This window comes from Mirounga leonina, unplaced genomic scaffold (assembly GCF_011800145.1).
Source record: "Mirounga leonina isolate KUSES-001 unplaced genomic scaffold, KU_Mleo_1.0 Mir_126, whole genome shotgun sequence".
Classification (NCBI taxonomy): Eukaryota; Metazoa; Chordata; class Mammalia; order Carnivora; family Phocidae; genus Mirounga; species Mirounga leonina.
Genome location: NW_023270314.1, coordinates 9,729,491 through 9,749,611, shown reverse-complemented (window position 1 = coordinate 9,749,611; position 20,121 = coordinate 9,729,491). Strand labels below are relative to the sequence as shown.

Here is a 20,121-nt window from a genome sequence, read left to right as displayed (position 1 = left end):
CCCTCTCCAACTCCCCCTGCTTGTGTTCCCTCTCTCGCTGTGTCTCTCTCTGTCAAATAAATAAATAAAATCTTTAACAAAAAAGAAAAGAAAATCACTGGTGTCAGTTATTACCCATAGTACCTACAGGTATTCCACCTACTTAGGTTATGGCAGCATTCCTTCTCTAGTTATCAGAAAAGCCCATAATAAGGTGTATATTAAAGATTCCTTTGTAAAGGAAGAGAGGAGAAACATAATGGTTTGTCACAGATATGGATAATTTACACTTCAGATAATCAGGAGGAAACATTTTAATTAGTTTCTTCTCATGTCTCAAATTAAAAAAAGGAGATAAAAAAAGAACACTGACAACGAATAGTTAAAACTAGTTTATAAATAGGAAGCATTTTCTTAAAAACCTAATACATAATCTTAAAGCTCAAGTATACTAATACCCAACATATGCACAACTAAAATGAGGGAATTACATTATTAAAAAAAAAAAAACCTTCCATGGTATTCAAAATGTATCTTATAAACTAATTTGTCTCTGAAGATAACGATAACTCTACCAAAATTTTTTTTCTTCTCTAACACAGTGAAACATAGAATATAACTTTTTCCTTGGAAATGGCTACAAAATTCCAAACTATAATTTTTACTCAAAATAATTCACACAGGTAAAAATTGTTACACCTCACTTCTCCAGCCTAGAAATTAACAAGATTTAAAGACAAGTACTTTATGTGGTTTTAATACAATATGTCATTTATGGATCATTTAAACTGGCAAGGATATAACATTACAGTTCCCTAAAGATGGTTCCTCTAACAACTTACAGTACAGTCAACCTCCAGATATCTTAAAATTTCCCTAATGACCAATACAAGAATGGGAATCACCACCAAATATTTTTTTTTTCACCACCAGTAATTTTAGAAACTAAACCAGCATTACAACTGAAAATCTTAACAGTTCTGCAACAAAACTGTTTTAGTAAATCTTTGGTTCTGTGAACTAAGCTCTTCAGAGCCAAGTTTCTTCAAACAATATTAGTTTCTCATAACCTGTCTTACTCTTCAACCAAACAGAATCTGGCTTCTGCTGGCTGAGTTTTTTTATTTATCCACCATGTTTTCAAACTTTATTTTACCTGACTTCTTTGCAGTTTTGGACACTGCAAACCACTTCTCTCTTGGCTTCTCTAACTCCACACTCCTGATTTCCCTATCTTTTTTCTCCTTTAAGTCTTCATGACTCCTTTCTAACTCCTGCAATAATGGTGTTCTCCAGTGAGCTCTATTTAGCCTCTTCCACTTTTCCTTTTGAGCATTCTAATGCACTCCCATCTGTCTATGTAATACAAGAGAGGTTTGGCCTCATGATATTTGGGGTTTTATCTTCCACAAGCCATTCCCTATTCTGCTGCTGGACTAATCTATCTAGAAGACAAATCTGATCAGATCTGTCCCCTTGTTTAAATCTCATTAAGAATAGAGTCCAAAATACTTACAATGGCACATAATGCCTTCATGATTTGACCTGTACTTCCTTTCCAATATCACATTTCTCCTGTCATCACAATTTATGCATAGCTTTGTATTTAGGTTTTTCTGTTCTTCAAATTGACCCCAGTCCAAAATTCAAATGAACCTCCTTTGTGAAGCCAGAACATTACTTGCTCCCCCATTATATACTCTTTGTACATAAATTCTGTAATTATCCTCATCTACACCTCACTTTTCAATGGAGCCATCCAAAGGCACAACCACAGTGATTAAAAATAAATAAATAAAACTGAAGACCTTAGAAAGATCTGTAGAGAGAAAAGATTCAATACACTAAGAAAAAAGACAGAAAAATGAGGAAAAGCAATTGAGTTACAACTATTAGCTAATCTCTGTCAAGGCTAAATGAAATCTATTTCTGTCTAATATAGGACAACTAGGATGAAACCAACACTTGAAAGATTTAATTTTAAACTAGTTAAGATGCAATCCCTAACTGAAATCTGGTTTAAAAAAAAGAACTGCGTTTCAACTGCAGGTGAAAATGAAATGACTTTCTACTGATGAGAGACACTGGCCTAATTATGTTAGCTCTCATCATATTAGAAAGTTTAAAACAGTAGTCAACCAAAGGAAACATACGCTAAGAGGGACTGACAAAGTGTCTATCACTAAGAAAAATTTAAAATGAATGAGAATGAAAATATGTGCCACATTGGAATCTGGTTCATTTTATTTCTTTAAAGCTGCACCTAGCATAGCTTAATCATTACAGAAAAATAAGTCAAAAAAAAAAACACTTGTACTCATGCTACTTCATTTCTAGATTATGAAAATGAGCCACATTATATCCCTTATTCTTTCTTTCTTTTTTTTGGAAACTCTACCCCAACATGAGGCTCAAACTCACAACCCCAAGATCAAGAGTCACATGCCCTACTGACTGAGCCAGCCAGGTGTCCCATAACCCTTATTCTTTCTTAATGTAATTATTTATAAAATAAAAATGTCATTATTATTAGTGCACAGTGGATGTGAATAATCCTGAATACAGTCTTGGTATTAAGAAATCTGAATTAATAAAATTTTGTATTACAAATTTTGTTTGCTCACATTATATGAGTAGCTGAAAACTATGTTTTCCTTCACAAATTCTTAAAAAGAATACCACCTCTAGGATGGATTAATGATACTTCATGAGGAAAACCATGAGCAGAGAGGATCAAAACAAGCTCCTTTTCTTAAGTGCAGCATCTGTGAAAAAAAGAAAAACAGCAAGACAGCTCATTTCTGCTAAGTTACTACGGAAATCAAACTGGATATATTCCTGTACTTTCTTCACATCATATGCCTGTTTATTAAGAGAAATATATTAGCTTAACAATTAATAAAGGTATATATGGCAAAGGCCAAATTGGTATTGAATGAATGGACAGAAAGAAGGCAAAGGCAGGAGCTGGGCAAGTCCCCTCATCACCACCTTCTCTAACACAGATTAAATGAAAAAATTCTGTGCTCCCACAGTGCTTTTTACATACCTCAGTATGAACTTTTTACATTAAACTCTATTTATTCACACATGTCTCTCCAACACAAATTCTAAGTTTCCTCTTTTATATTCTTAAAAAACATACATGTGCTGAAGCAGCCTGTTTTTAGATTTAGAATCAACAACTAACAATTCCTTCGTTAAAAAAAATATCTTGGGCAGAGTTCTTTTTTTTTTGAAAGAACATCCTCTGTCTTTTTAAAAGTTAAATCCCTACATGATTTTCTTTGAAACAATCCTAGGTGCTCCTAACCCAACTTCTGGTTGCAAAAGTAAGTTTTTTCAGGGCACTAGCACTAGAAGCTGCTACTTTGTACCTAAACTTAACATTTCTTGCCCCTTTATTTTCGGACATCTGGGAAAGACCAGTGGATCCTAAGTATTCTATAAAAATAATGTTGAGTGTCTTCCAAACAAATGTCATTTCATGTAAGTTTCATATATAATAGGTTAAAAAATCATTATACCATAAAAATTACAACCAGTAATAATTGTAATTAGTAAACGATTTTTATGCAGTTATCATGAAATAAAACCTAGGTCTACAAACCCATCATAAACTAGCAAACCTTCAGATGACTGATTCCCCACTATAAATCTTTTTTTTTTTTAAGATTTTATTTATTTGACAGAGACAGAGATAGCGAGAGCAGGAACACAAGCAGCGGGAGTGGGAGAGGGAGAGCAGGCTTCCCGCCGAGGAGGGAACCCGATGTGGGACTCGATCCCAGGACCCTGGGATCACGACCTGAGCCGAAGGCAGACGCTTAACGACTGAGCCACCCAGGCGCCCTCCCCACTATAAATCTTAAGTAAACCTAAGAATGTTACAGATAATGGAATTAGAGGGAACAAAAATCAGGTATTTTGCTATTTTCCTTTTCAACCTCCCCATAATCTCCACCCTCCCATACACCCCATGGCTTTCAATATATTAAAATTAAAATACTGTTTATCATTCTCTCTCTAACTTACATTTGTCAGCACTGAGTTACGAAATGTCCAAAAACTGAACATAAATGGAGAAGGAGGTAAAGTTTTACAGAAAGTTGTATGAATTCAAAACCTCTAAATTAATAGACTTGGTAAAGATACGGGTCTTCCCCCCACACACACACTTTAAGAGGCAGCATGTGTAAAAATAAATCAGGAAAGGTAAAAGCAGAATCACAAATAAGAACTATAGCATTATGCAGAATGGAACTTCACAATTTTCAATGTCGAAGTTCAATACTGTATAAGCAACAGTATTCCCCAAATTGTTTATGACTCTTTTTTCTCCTTCTAACAATCTAAGTCAACCTCATATAAAAACAAAGTTCTTATACCAGCGAAAGTGAATGCTAATGAAACCTGGGTTTCTGATGTACTACTACAAATCTGATGTACTATTCCAAATCTGATTTCACGAACTTGGCCCCAATCCATCATACGTTAATGTTAAAAAGCCATATACCCAATAAAGCAACCTTAAGAAACAGGTCTGTATAGTGTGACACATTGAGACTACCAAAGAACAACTTAGTTTAAGTATACTGACACAGTGACAAATAAGCGGTTCTGATGGTTCAGAAAAGTTACTCATCTCAAAGACCTAATAATGCCGCTAAAGCGAACTTTAGTAAGTGACACACCCAGGGCGGACCGCCACGTTAAGGATACAACTCTTCCGAGGTGGAGAGGGCTCTCGCCAGCTCTGACTGCTGCTGAATCCGGATCCTGCTCCTCCTCCCAGAGGAGGTCTGCCCCCCGGCTTGCCTCCTCGCTCACCCCCTCCTCGCCCCCGACTCCAGCGACTTCCACCCCGGTAAGGCCTGCCTCGAAAGCGGAAACGGTCCAAGGCGATGTGGCTCCGCTCCCAAAAGGACGGCCGGGGGCTGCTTTCGGACAGTGAGCTCGAAGGCATCCGTACGGAGGGCGGGTGAGACCGGAACGGCTCTTTGGGTCGGTAGCTGCTGTGTCCCCTGAGGTGGCCCCGCTCCGACGCGTGCCGCGAGCGTGAGAAATTCCTCAACTGCTGCTGAGAAGAGGACGACGACGACGAGGAGCCACCGCCTCCGCCAGATCCACCGCCCCGGGCCGGGTGAGGAGGCCTTCGCCGCGGATACGGCAACAGCCCGCCGCCACTGCTGCTGCTGCTGCTCCGGCTCCGTATCTGGCTGTTGTTATCGTCGTCGCTGATTTCCCCATCTTCTAGCTCCCCTTCTTCCTTGGGCGAGAGGCCACTGGAGGCCGGGGCCGGAATATCTGCGGTCGCCATCCCGGGAGCAGCGCCTTCCACACAACCTTAGCCCTCCGTCCGGGGATCCGCCCGACAACTGCCTTCCTCCTCGGTTCCCTTCTTTTCTAACGGACCCGGTCGGTGCGGCCTTACCCTACTCGGACACCTAGCGGGCTTCGCTCCCCAACTTCCCCGCACCCCAGCTCTTTCTCGCCGGACCGTCACAACCCAGTTCCCTTCCCTAGCGCCCCCTTGCTCCTCCGCGATCGGGGCTCTTCCGCCTCGCGAGAAAGGGGCTCTGGAAGTGGCTCTGCCCGTGATGTCACTTCCTGCGGCACGCAGGAAACAAGGCGTCCAGTTCACGCGATAATAATTAGGACGACGCGATTCTTGGTGGGACTTGTAGTCTTTCTTTTCTGTCTTCGGGTTTGTCCTTCCAACCTCTATCTCACACCCACCCCGGACTCCGGATTGGGATAGCTGGGTGCGTGGCGGGGTGGGCGGGCCCGTTCTTAATCTTGGCCGCAGGAGTTTCATAGTGAGGGGGGAGGGGGAGAGACACCTTTTTAATTGCTCCGAGGACTGCTGCCAAAGAGACGCAGTAACCCTACTCCCTTTTGGGGGCCCGGAGGGGGCGGCTTGTCCGCCATGTTGGTGAAGGTAAACGTAGGCGACCGGAGCTCCAGGACTGTCTGCTTTGCTGGCTCAAGTCCGCCATATTAATAAAGAGACAGGGAAGGTTGACACCACCCCCCCCCACCCCCCAATATACAAACCCGTTTTTCCCACTCCGCATCCACGACTCCTCTCGGTGGGCCCGTCCCCTGCCTCGATTGCCTAGCCTTTGCCCGGAGGAAGCGTAGCAGCCAGCGCCTCAGAACAGGCTTAAGACAGCACCGAATGAGGGGGAAAGGGAAATGCCGACCAATTGCGCCGCGGCGGGCTGTGCTACCACCTACAACAAGCACATTAACATCAGCTTCCACAGGTAACATGGGCAGGGAGAGGGGGTGACGGAAACGGGAGCTCCTAGATTGAGTGTCGCTTGTGTGGAAGGCAAGAGGATTCTACTAATTCTAATGACTTCACTACCTAGCTAGTATAGCAGGGAAGCATCAGTTCTGCCCTTTGTGTGTGTTTCTCAAATCTGTCCAATTTTTTTCTTCTTCGGGGAAGATTAACTCACTTTGTAAAAGAAATCCAAGTTCTGTATGGTGGTTACTCCTTAGAGAAAAAGTAAAAGAATATCTTAATTTTGTTTTAATGTTAGACTGGCTCTTGACATGAATGATCCCTTAAAAGGAAGCGAAACCTTCCTATTCAAGTCAGCAATCCCTTAAAAGCCTGCTGTGCTCCCATTAAAATTAGGAAATTCTCACTAGCTAAATTGACATGGGAAGCATTTAGATTTCTGATAATCACAAACAGTTACTGCGGAGGAGTTGAGTCATCATTGATATCCGTGGAATTAAGAGATGTTAATGAAAGTGCAAAAGGTAAGCTTTCTGTTCTTACCGGAATAGAGTAATGAAGAGAACTTAGGTTTTGTTTTCCCTCCGTTTGCTGGAAGAGCAATCAAAAGTCTTTAGTTCTGTCAAGTCAGAACTCTTGAAAACATTGTGAACACTGCATGAAATGTAGTTAAGTACTCGGTAAATGTTTACCTTCTGTGCAAGTGCCTGCCATGTGCCTGAAGAAAAGAAGCGTTGAAAAAAAAGTTAGGGCGCCTGGATGGCTCAGTTGGTTAAGCGACTGCCTTCGGCTCAGGTGCTGATCCTGGAGTCCCGGGATCGAGTCCCGCATCGGGCTCCCTGCTCGGCGGGGAGTCTGCTTCTCCCTCTAACCCTACCCCCTCTTGCGCTCTCTCTCTCTCTCTCTCTCTCTCTCAATAGTTCTGATTTTATATTATCTCACAACTTAGTACGAACTTAGAATGTGGAAAATTATATCCTTGACCCTTTCCTTACTAATTACTAAGTGACCTCTTATTAAAAACTGCTACTTAAAAAAAAATCCTTGTGATGTTTGTTTTTCAGATATTTCATGGAAATGTAGTGCTTCGTTCATTGATCCATCAAATTATTTGCCTGACATTGTGCTAGCGATCCAGGAAATTTTTTTTTTTTAAGATTTATTTATTTATTTGAGAGAGAGGGAGCGCTCTAGCACGCGTGAACGGGGGAGGGTAAGGGAGAAGAAGACTGAGCAGACCCCCCCCCACACGTCCGGAGCGCCACTCTGTGTTGGATCTCACTTCCCTGAGATCATGACCTGAGTCAAAATCTAGAATCTGGGGCTTAACCTGCTGAGCCACGCAGGGGCCCTCCCAACCTCCACCCCTGGAAAACTCTTACACTCCTTGAATTTAGTAGGTAGTGAGAAAGACATAGATAATTATGGTTAAGTGTCACAGAAGAGACACTCGGGATACCTAACTTAGCCTCGTAAAGTCAAAGAACATTTCTCAAAGGATGTGAAATTTCAGATGATACCAAAGGATGACATAGATTTAGTCCTGTATGCTACTTTACAGATTCTCTCTTTTATCCAATGAGTATTTGAGAAAACATGAAGGTTTTTAAAAGAAAGGCATGATTAGATTTGCATATTAAAAAGCCCTCTGGCTGCAGTGTGGAGAATTAATGGTGTTACTTAAAGTTTTGGTCAAGCATCAAGAGATGAATTTGATGAGAAACAAGCTTATTACACAATATTAATTTACCTACTATTTCTTTCACAGGGAAATTCTGCAGTGTCAACTGAGCTAAACAATGTACTTCATTGCTGGCACAATCAGCACTAGATTAGAAGAGGTGAGAGTAGGGAAAAAACAGAAACTTGGAGTAAAACAAGGGAGAGTCCACCAGTAACCTAGACTAGAGTGATACTGACAGAGATGGAAAGAAGTAAACAGATTTAAGAAATGTTTGAGTAGAAACTACTGTATGGTAATTTGATGAGGAAGATGAAGGAGAGGGAGGAGTCAAAGGCACCGATAATCTTGAATGTTTAAGATACACACAGTGGTACAGTAATATACATACTTGACCATTTACCTCCTATCAAATTAACCTTTTCATGGAAATTTAGATCTTAACATTATAATAAATTACATTCCTATTTCATAAATACAATGTTTGACTAACTTCTTTCCTAGGATGTTGATAGACTCTTTATCCCAGTGTACAACTTAGGTTCCCTAAACTCAACTATCTCCATTTTTCTTATCTCTTAGCTGACTCCAGTCTAAGTCCCCCAATAATCTTCTGAAACTGCTCTTCCTATGCTAAATTATCACTCTTGTATTTCTTTTTCATGGCATGTCTTCATTTCCTCCTTGAAACACTCCACTTTTGAATTATTTGACACTAATTTTGTGCTTTTCATCTTCTTTGACCGGTCGATCTTCAGTTTTCTCTGACAGCCTCTTCCTTTCTCTGCCCTCTGGCTTAGGTCTTCCCACTCTTATCACAATGATTTCAGCTGTTCCTGTGGTCTCAGTTAACTCGTTGGTGTCTCAGTATTTCCCTTGTCTCTCTTCGGTTGCTCAGGTTCAACATATCAAAATTTTTACATTAATCAACTTGCTCTTACCACCCCTCCCCATTCCCTTTCTCAGTAAATAAAAACACCATCCATCCCAAAAGTGGGAGGTCATCCTCCCTTGACTTCTCCCCTATTTCCTCTTGATTGGATTATTACAACAGCCTCTTAAATGGTTCACTGCTTCCATTCATGCACTCCTAACCTCTCTTCTATAATCAATGGTGTGTTGCTAAAGGTTTAACAACAGGATCTCCAGGGAAAGGGGAAAGCACCGATTTGTAGCGTTTGCCCAGTTTCCATGATATAAATACTCTACCATGGCTGGTTTCAAGTTAATTGATATGACATCACTAATCATAGAGTCAGGAAGAAATGTGCAGTACCACACGCAGAATAGACAATTTTAAGAATATAGATAATAGTAAAGTAATTAAGAAATGATGGGTTTCAGTATTTATTACCTTTGTTCTTCATTTAAATTCAAATGTACATAATTTTTAATAATGGCTGTGTTTAAGAGCTAGTTAAAACATTTTATGTTGGGCGCCTGGGTGGCTCAGTCGTTAAGCATCTATCTGCCTTTGGCTCAGGTCATGATCCCAGTGTCCTGGGATCGAGCCCCGAATCAGGCTCCCTGCTCTGCAGGAAGCCTGCTTCCCCCTCCCACTCCCCCTGCTTGTGTTCCCTCTCTCAGTGTCTCTCTCTGTCAAATAAATAAAATCTTTTTAAAAAATTTTTTTATGTTAATAATCAGCTCTCTAAATTAGGCCTTTTAATGGCCTACCGATGCCATTTTTGGATAAGAGTTCAAAATTACTCTTTAACTTAGAAGGCCCTCCAGCATCATTTCACATCATAACACTCTTCCCTGTCCCCGAGATACATAACACTCTTCACTACTCCCACCCTACCTTCTCTATGTAATGCCTACTCTCTTAAAACCTCCTGACTAGATTAGCTCTTCCTGTTTTATGGTTCCCTGTCACCGTATACTTAACCTTTGATAACACTCATGGCACCTGTAATTACTTTTATATTAATAAATAGTCTTTATTTAGTATTTACTGTGTACTGTGCACTGGGTGAATTATTTACTTACATTATCTCATTTAATCCCTGGAACTATACTAGGTACCATTATTACTCCACTGTATAGATGATAAAACTGAAGCCTAAAAAAGCTAAACAATATGCCTAACATCATTCAGGTATTACACAGAAGGAACCAGGATTGGCACCTTGATTTGACTCCAGAGACAATGTTCTCAGCCACACTTTTTTAATGCATCAAGCCATTTGATTCTCTACCCTTCCCATTATAGTATATCCTCATGTAAAAAGTAGATCCCATAAAGGTAGGTCAGTTTTGTTTACCACTATGTCTTCAGTGCCTAGGACACTCTTGTAATATAAAAGGCATTCAGCTATTAATACTCCAGCAAAATAGCATTATTTAAGACACTGATTTTCCAAAACATCTAATGTTTCTGAAACCTTGGTTCTATTACTGGTAGACAAGATATATCCATCAGTTACCACCATGTTAATTTTTTAATATTTGCAGGAGGATTTATTATTACTTAAATTCAGCTTCTGGGCTACATCTCCCACCCTTTGAATATGCTGAGAAAAATCCAAACTCATGAAAAACATAAGGTTAATGCTGTAGAAAAGAATTGTCTAAAAGCAAATATAAAATGGTTATTTTTATTCTATTTCAATACGTAATTAAACATTAGTAATGCCAAACTAATCCCATTAGTTTGTTCATTCATTGATTCACTGAGAAAGTTCATTGAGCGCATAATTCACAGGATGTAGTGAAAAACATTGCTCCTAACGAGGAGAAACAAGATCTAGGGGTAGGAATAGAAAAGTAAACAATTAGAATACAATGATATTCTATATAATATACAAACATCTAGCCCAGTCCATGGAATTTCCTTAGGTATATGGGATTCCTAAATTGAATCTTAAAATAAGGAAAATTGGCTCAAGTTAAGGTTCAATTAGGCATTGGTTTCATAATTAGGGAGCTAGTTTTAACAAGAGCTAGGACGCCTGGCTGGCTCAATTAGTAGAGCATGCGACTCTTGATCTCGGGGTCTTGAGTTCAAGCCCCACGTTGGGCGTGGAGCCTATTTTTAAAAAAATAGTTTTCGATGGACATTGAGGACATTTTGATGTGTTGTGGCGAGTGCTGGGTGTTGTGTAAGACTGATGAATCACAGACCTGTACCCCTGAAACAAATAATACATTACGTGTTAATTAAAAAAATAAAAAATAGGGGCGCCTGGGTGGCTCAGTCGTTAAGTATCTGCCTTCAGCTCAGGTCATGATCCCGGGGTCCTGGGATCAGGCCCCGCATCAGGCTCCCTGCTTCACAGGAAGCCTCCTTCTCTCTCCCACTCCGCCTGCTTGTGTTCGTTCCCTCTCTCGCTGTGTCTCTCTCTGTCAAATTAATTAATTAAAAAATTTTTTTAAAAATAAAAAATCTAAAAAAAGTCTCTGCAAAGTTTTCTACAAAGCTAAAAAAATTAAAAGGTTGAAAAACAGTATCTGACAGTCTTCATATATCTGAAGATTCTTACAGTAATGATAATACAATGATACTTATTTGTTCTGCACCTTTATTGAGGCTCAAACAAGAAATGTGCTTGTAAGCCAAAGCTTGACTTTTAGCTGAGGCCATAGGAAACATCCAAACCATTAAATACTGGAACAGAGATCTTTGAAATGAGAATACATTATTATTAACAGGTAAAGGCTAGGCAGAGTAGATAAATCCTCCATCAGAGGTTTCTAATGAAATAGAAAAAACTTACATACATGAAAACATGAACTGTAGAGTGACATACAAATGTTAATATTTTCAGATTAGGGTATGTTTAGGTGGTGTGATAGGGACAGGAGATGGGAGGGTGCCTACCAGTTAATCTGGTTTTTCATTTTTTTGTGCCCCTCACTGCTGGTAATTTGAGCAAACCTACTATATCTGATCTAGCCAAAGCTGTTGTTACCTAGTAAAGCTTCACTTGGGTGTTTCTGAGCCATATGATCTTTTAACATGATTTTAATGGTTCTTTTTAAACATGAGTTAGTTCATAATTAATACTTAAAGGATAAAGTAATCAAACTAAAGAAGAGCTCAACTCAAACTTAATACATGTGAATGTTGATTTCTTATGTTTTCAAGTCAGCATACTTACCACTAGAATTTTGGGGCAGTCCCTTATATTTTTCTCTTCCTTAACAGGTATACACTGGTACATATCAGTATATTTTGTATTTAAGATAAATATGAAAGGAATAACATTCGTGCTGAGCTTGTCAGCAGCATTTTACACTTTGTAATAATTATGCTTTCTACTACACTACATAGCTTAAGAGTTCATTTTTTAAAAATATGTGCAGTTTACATGGAATTAATACAGTGAATTGTTAATTTATATATTGTTTCATATCAATGAAGCAAACCAATTTGCTTCATTGATATGAACAGTTGAGCCCCTACTGTTTGCAAGGCACTGTGTTAAAATAGATGATATAATGATCCCTCACCTTAAGAAACTTACAATCTACTTTTATTTCACTGGAAATTTATTAAAGTGGAAAAACTACAAAAGAATGTGTTAATTGTCACAGTGAAGGAACACAGAGGAAGGAATACCAGAATCTGTCTAGGTTTTCCCTGATAAAATTTAATCTGCAGATTTTTGATTTGTCTTGACCATGTACATACATTAGGAGATCATAGCATTGTGAATTGCTCGTGCTTATAATGGTTTTACGTAACCTTGATCTAGATCAGTATAGTCTTGTTTATTTTTACTGCCCATGTTAAGAACTAGGTTGGGAAGAAAGGTCTCTTTAAAACCCTGAAAATTAAAAGCACTTAAGTCAGTTTTTCATTAATTTTTTTTTTGCAACTTACAAAAAATAGCATGAATTGGTTTTTGTTCCAGTGTCTGGATATTAAAATTTTGTATGTAGATGGAAGGCACTTTAAATCATCATCTTTTAAAATTTCTTTTAACCATTAAGGTGCAACCAGAAGTGTGATTGCTGGAATATGAGTTGCCTTTTTTTTCTTTTTTTTTTTAAAGGTTTCCTTTGGATCCTAAAAGAAGAAAAGAATGGGTTCGCCTGCTTAGGCGCAAAAATTTTGTGCCAGGAAAACACACTTTTCTTTGTTCAAAGCACTTTGAAGCCTCCTGTTTTGACTTAACAGGACAAACTCGACGACTTAAAATGGATGCTGTTCCAACCATTTTTGATTTTTGTACTCATTTAAAGTCTATGGTAGGTAACATTACTTTTCTTTTACCCATTTTTACCATTTTTGGTACCTATTCTTTTTTGTTTACAAATCAGAACAATTCAGAATATATCGGAATTCATATATAATGATATGCCTCAAGAAAGTCACAAAACTTCCTCTTGTGCAGTAAAGGTATAGACTACAATTAGAGCTCAGGTCTCCTGACTCCAGTATTCTTTCCCCAGTCCAAACTGATTTTATATATTGGAATTTTACATTACTTCCAGTTACTATCAATAATTGAACCAATGGTAAAACAGAAATCATGAGTAATGAAACCTCTAGCATCATTCTGCTTTTGATTTTAAGATAACATTCAAAATGTGTGTGAAGAGCTTTAAGAATACCAGAGTTATACCAAAGAATATAAGTTCAGAGGAGGGCATCACAGAAAACTTCATAGAGCTCAGGCATTTAGGCTGGAGTTTGAGCTTGGAGTTTGGAACTCAGGAGCGGGTTCTTAACCTTGCACAGGACAATTACGATAACATGAGGAGAACAAAAGTCAATGGGTTGAGGGTTAAGTAGAAAATAATCAAATGTTAGCAAGTGATATGTAAAAGAAAGGAGAGAATTAGGTACATGATGAATGTATTAAACAATATTTTATCTAGTTGGGAAAAATCTGATCAGAGAGGAAAATTTATTTGTCCACAATTCCTGTGTTTTTAATAAATGTTGACTCAATAAAAGAAACGAACTTATGAAGTTATGACATAATCTGGGAACTGAAAGTGATTTAATATTATGGGAGTATAAATCAAGATGGTGAATGGCAAAATGGGGTGAGATCCTAAATTGTTAAGTTTGCTATGTAAAGATTTTTTATCTTTAGATAATGAGGCAAAGAGGAAGTTAGCCAGTTACAGAAACATCAAATCTGTTAGAAAAACTATTCTGGTGGCAGAATATGAATTAGTGAGGCTCAGAATGAGGTGGACATGATTAAAGAATTTTTTAGTATATTCAAGCCAGATATGATAACATGCCTGATGTGGGCAGTAGCATTAAGAATGATGGGGAGAGGAAAGGATTCATGACAGAGATATTTAGGAGGTAGAATTAATTGGACTTGATGACTAATTGAATAAAAGAGATAAAGAGGAAATAAAGTCCTCAGGGTCTTCAGATTTGGGTATAAAGTTCCTGGCCAGATTTTAAATCCTTGAATGGAAGATGTAACTGTGAACATTTAATAAGTAAATCTATTCAGGAGCTTGATACTTGGAAATAATTTTTTATTAAGTAGAACCCCAGGTTTGAAATATTATCAATTGAAAGAATAGTGTTTACCTAAAAAAGAGATTAAATCAGTATCAGAGATAAACCAAATGTCTAAAAATACATTATATTGGCCTTAATGAGAAAATTGCAAAAGATTTTTAAAGTCTCCCTAAAATCATACTCAATAACTTGAAAGAGACCTTGGAAGTCCATTGTCTATTTTCAAACAATGTTTGTATCCCTCTGAAGAGAAAAGACAAAACGAAATAAGGTGGCTGGAGCTAATTCAACAAGTTGAGAAACTTGAATCCACGATTACATGAGATGGGCAGCTGATGTTTCCTTTCAAACTTTTAAAATCAGTTTTTAAAAGAGCAGCTTAATTACTTTTGTACAAAACTGGGCAAAATTTACTTATTTGTGATATTCCATAATTTATGTTCAACCCTCTAATTTTATTTGGCTTAGAAACTCAAGTCAAGGAATCTTTTGAAGAAAAACAACAATTGTACCCCAACAGGACCATCTAATTTAAAATCAAACATTAGTAGTCAGCAAGTACTACTTGAACATAGTTATGCTTTTAGGAATCCTATGGAGGCAAAAAAGAGGATAATTAAACTGGAAAAAGAAATAGCAAGCTTAAGAAAGAAAATGAAAACTTGCTTACAAAAAGAACGCAGAGCAACACGAAGATGGATCAAAGCCACTTGCTTGGTGAAGAATCTGGAAGCAAATAACATATTACCTAAAGGCACATCAGAACACATTTTACCAACTGCCTTAAGCAGTCTTCCTTTGGAAGATTTCAAGATTCTTGAACCTGATCAACAAGATAAAACATTACCAATTCTATAAAACATTCCTTTTAAGATTAGCCCACAAAGAACTTGATGCCCATCCTTCATTCTATTCAAAGGTAAAGATATTTAAGGAAATTATGCCAAAATTGGGTATTTAATAAAGTTCTACTTGAAGTAACATTATTACTGTATAACTTACGAAGACTAGATTATAAAAAAATGGAAACTTTCTATGAAACTTATATTTGAAAAAGAATGGAAGTGCCTTACATAAGAATTATGTACTTAAAAATTTTGCTAGAAAGTTGTATGTTTGCAAGGTGTTTTGCGTTTTTGTCTTTTAAAACTACTTTTAAAGAACTGTCTATGACAATATGTTTAAGTTCTATTAGAAGGAAAATTTTTTTTCATGTACCAGTGTTGGGATATTACATTCTAAATAGGATGCTAAGTAAGAATTAGCCAACATTAAATATGACTTTAAAACTGCTGGGTTTTGTGTTAATTGAATTATTATTGGCACTGTGATTTGGAAATTTTATAGGAAAAAAATCTGAGGTGTACAAGGCAAGTTGTGTTATTTAAACTTTCTGTATTTACTCACCAAAAGTGACAAAAGTCAAGGCCTCCTTCATGAAAATATTAGCTTTTAAGATAGATTATAAAATATTTTGAAAATAATATTTTGAATGTGAAGTACTCTTGAGTCATCCAAGCAAGGTAAGGTCTCAAGTATCTCAGACTAGAAAAACTGGTAGCCAGGGGGTGCCTGGGTGGCTCAGTCATTAAGCATCTGCCTTCAGCTCAGGTCGTGATCCCAGGGTCCTGGGTTCGTGCCCCACATCAGGCTTCCTGCTCAGCAGGAAGCATGCTTCTCCCTCTCCCACTCCCCCTGCTGTGTTCCCTCTCTCGCTGTGTCTCTCTCTGTCAAATAAATAAATAAAATCTTTAAAAAAAAAAGAAAAACTGGTAGCCAGTTATATGTTGTGAAATAATGTAGACATTGTGATTTAGCTTTTACCTTAGTTAAACAAAAAGATAAATTTATACTAATTTTTTCTCATAATAAAAATATTACATTTTCAATTCCAAAATTGATGCATTAATTAGGCAATGTGATACAAAGTTCCATGTTAGGAATACCTCCTCTACCCCCCCATGTATGTTGATACCAAAACTTGTAAGCTTTTTTTTCTCCCATAAGCCCACGTTAGGATTTAATCACAGAAAAGTACCTACCATATTATATCTTCACAACTTATAACTTAAAATGGAATCAATTTATTGTACATATCAGCTTGCTTTTATCTCCTTTTTTAGCAACTGTACTGCATAAGGGAAGTGAAATGTATTTTCTATAAAAATACATGTGTCTGATAAAGTTATGAAAATGCTAATTATTTTACAAAATAGAATATGAGAACTATGATAGCTGCCACTTAAACTAAATATCACCAGACAAATTTTTAATTTTAGTAAGAATCCTTTCCTTCAAACAACTTTGGGCAAATCACATTAAATTTATTAATGTGTAATCAAGTTATTCAATCTTAGTTCAAGCTTCTGACACTACCATATGAAAGTAGCATGCATATACCTAACCGTAATTGTTATAATTTTTCCTGTAGGTAATGGCTATTTTATTTTATAAAGTAATTTTGGGGAGGGAGTTGGGTTGGGTTTTGTTTTGGTTTGGTTTGGTTTTGGTGACATTTGCTTGGATTGTAGCAATAGTCTTTTTACAGTATTAGCACCCTTTCTTTCAGTAAGGAATGGCTCCCAAGCAACTAGATTTACAAAGGCAAAGGTAAGAAAAGTCTATGTTGGTTATCATGAGGCGCTTAAAAATCTATGAAAATCCTTTTGTGAATATTATAAACCTTGTTAGTCATTTTATCTTAAATATTGGACACAGCTCCTTGAAATTGTCATTCCATGTTTTTTTTCCTAATATGGTTTCAAATATCTCTTCACTTACTGACCATAGCTTTATACCTCAAAATAAGCTGGGCAAATAATCATCTAAACATAAACTGTGTTTTCCAAGTATAAACTCTCATGTGGTTCATCACCACTTCCCAATATAAAACAAAATACTGATTAATGCAGGCTAGTTCCCATCTACAATTTTATTTTGATATCAATATAACATTTTAAAAATCACAAAAATAAAACAAAATACAAGCTTTTGGCCAAGTTAACTAGACTTCATTCATTATTATTTGAGACTACTGAATAAACTACCACTCAGTAATTTTAAAGTACATTTTTTTTGGTGTTTTCTCCATGTCATTTTCATGTTACTGTCCTGATAACATGCTCCAAATTCTCCCTGCATCAGGTTGTTGGATTAACATTCATACATCTGTCTACCTTAAAACTAGTCTCATTCATAGAGAAAAACCTAAATCTTTTTAAATCCTGTTTTCAGTTGTTGATAAACTTATCACTTTGACCATCTACCATAAAAATAATCAAAATTAGAATTGGGCGCCTGGGTGGCTCAGTTGGTTAAGCGACTGCCTTCAGCTCAGGTCATGATCCTGGAGTCCCGGGATCGAGTCTTTCATCGGGCTCCCTGCTCGGCAGGGAGTCTGCTTCTCCCTCTGACCCTCTCCCCTCTCACGCTCTCTCTCTCTCTCAAATAAATAAATAAATCTTTAAAAAAAAAATCAAAATTAGAATAGCTCTTTTTCTTTTGCTGGACCCAACACATATCCTCTGTTCATTCTATGTCTATTATTCATTCTCTGCTTGCTAGGCACTAACCTCTATGAAGAACCAGCCAAAGGCTAATGACTTGATACAACGATGACATGATTATCTGCCCTTAAGTTCCTCAAAAGTCTTCTGAGAGAAAAAAATATATTTGTAATACAATATGATAAATGCTATAAAAGAAATCTATGTGAAGTGCTTTGGTAAATGCTGTTGAATTGGAATTTAATAAGCATATAAACTTTAGATCTTTTTCCAAAAAACTTTTCCCTTGAAAAAAACAGATTTCTTCTTACGACTTACCAAAGGAGACAGAAGGACATCAGAATTGACCTGAATTATATACAGTGTTCTTTTAATGAGTTGTAAGACATTTTTCCCCTTGAAAATGAACACTGAACAAATTAGTTGTTAATGGTATCATTTTAACAGGAAAACATAACTAAATAAACTACTGTATCAAAGCCAAGTACTCAAGGTTATTTGACATTTGATATTTTTATAAAATAACAAATTCTACTAACAGATTTTTACGAATAATTTAGCTCAGAGTCTTAAGGTTAACAAAGCACTATGGCATCCATTTGATCTCTTGTGCTTTACAAATATTTTCTGTGTGATAGGTGGCGTTATCTCCAATTTACAGATGAAGAGATCCTTGTTAATGTTATTTATTTATTTATTTAGATGTTTGATATGTGCCAACTGGCACAAAGGATAGAAATGCCAGCAATCTAGGAAGTTCAATCCTAGATTGAACAATGGTCTTCAGCCTTCAAATCCTCTGCTCTGCCCTCCACATTGCAATCCGTTATCCAACATATGAATCATGTTATTAAAGTAGGACAAGTCATCTGTTTCAAAAAACTAAAATAAAAAATTTTATATATGTGTATAGTTAAGATAATCTATGAAGTCACTGTAGATCTTTTCTAGGTAGACTTTATATAATGTTGGTATTTTATCTCATTTCTCAATGTTAGAATACGGGTAAATTTTAATTTTGGTATAATAGAGAAAATAGTTCATCTTTATGCCAGAATATGGGATTCTGTAGGTATTTAGACAGTAGGAAACTTTCTAAAATTAATGATTTTATAATGTGTATTAAACAAATATTGTATTCTGAGTATGTTATTAAAAACTTTTTTACAAGGAAATTACTGTCATGACTATTTTACAAAATGTACATGAATATCTCTGCAGACGTCTTTCCCCTACATGGACCCCCTAAAATATTTCTGTAGAAGTCCTTGACCCTAAATTGAAGCAAACTGTAAACAAAATAAAGATATGTAAAGCCTAGAAGAGGAATTCTCATTTTTATTTTCATTGCTCAAGTTATACCTAAGCATACATTATAGTTTATTTACACTGGGTTTTTGTTGTTGTTGTTGTTTTTTAAGATTTTATTTATTTATTTGAGAGAGAGAGCACAAGAGCATGAGCTGGGGTGGGGGGGATGAAGAGCAGAGGGAGCGGGCCAAGCACTGAGCACAGAGCCTGGTGCGCTGAGCACAGAGGACCCAGAGGTCATGACCTGAACTGAAATCAGGAGTTGGACGCCTAACTGAGCCACCCAGGTGCCACTGCACTGTTTTATACTGGTTATGGGATCTAAACCAGATATATAAAGGGCTATAAAAATTCTCTGTCTATCCTGACAATAGAGGCTCACACAAAGATTTATTTGTAAATATGATTACCAAAGCATGATTTTAATAACAAAAAAGGAAATAAGATGTGATTATTTTTTTTAAAGATTTTATTTATTTATTTGACAGAGAGCGAGCACAAGCAGAGGGAGCAGTAGAGGGAGAGGGAGAAGCAGGTTCCAGGCTAAGCTGGGAGCCTAATGTGGGGCTCCATCCTAGAATCCTGGGATCATGACCCAAGCCAAAAGCAGACACTTAACGACTGAGCCACCCAGGTGCCCCAAAAGATGTGATTTTTTAAAAATTCATTTTTTACTTGATACTTTAATCCAAAAAATACTATATTAATATTCACTAAAAGACACTGAGCAAGCTAGGATGAACCAGACAGACAAGGTCCCTGCCCTCAAGACTACTGGAAGTAAATACTCCATTTGTTTATTCCTGCTCCCTACTCTCTTCCTAATGTCCTTTAGAATGAGTTGAATCTAATATAAGCAATTAGTCTTCAGATTGCTGCTTAGGCTTTTAAAATTTGTGCTCCAAAAGTTGAAAAAGAAAAACTTTAGTTTAATATCTAGAAAGAGATGTAT

The 20,121-nt window shown here is 37.2% G+C and overlaps 2 protein-coding genes across 2 annotated transcripts in view; one reads left to right on the top strand and one right to left on the bottom strand.

The window, feature by feature from the left end:
• The window catches only part of ZFC3H1 (zinc finger C3H1-type containing), a 50,618-nt gene extending 45,048 nt beyond the window's left edge, over positions 1-5,570 (bottom strand). Inside the window, exon 1 of the mRNA XM_035002127.1 lies at positions 4,702-5,570. Within this exon, the coding sequence (XP_034858018.1) occupies positions 4,702-5,299 (598 nt within the window). The 5' untranslated portion in view covers positions 5,300-5,570. The remainder of the gene's footprint in view (positions 1-4,701) is intronic.
• A 134-nt stretch (positions 5,571-5,704) lies between these two features.
• Positions 5,705-15,692, top strand: THAP2 (THAP domain containing 2). The gene is made up of 3 exons (XM_035002128.1): positions 5,705-6,248; positions 12,914-13,109; positions 14,821-15,692. Exons 1-3 carry the CDS (start codon positions 6,178-6,180, stop codon positions 15,208-15,210), a joined length of 657 nt encoding a protein of 218 aa, XP_034858019.1. The 5' UTR covers positions 5,705-6,177; the 3' UTR covers positions 15,211-15,692.
• Positions 15,693-20,121: the final 4,429 nt, after the last annotated feature.

What these genes read in the sequence shown, in the direction of transcription:
- THAP2 (XM_035002128.1), top strand. Translation starts at nt 6,178, where the DNA reads ATGCCGACCAATTGCGCCGCGGCGGGCTGTGCTACCACCTACAACAAG. An exon ending in ATTAACATCAGCTTCCACAG is followed by an intron (nt 6,249 to 12,913) that starts GTAACATGGGCA and finishes TTTTTTTTAAAG; the next exon opens with GTTTCCTTTGGATCCTAAAA. An exon ending in GTACTCATTTAAAGTCTATG is followed by an intron (nt 13,110 to 14,820) that starts GTAGGTAACATT and finishes TATTTGGCTTAG; the next exon opens with AAACTCAAGTCAAGGAATCT.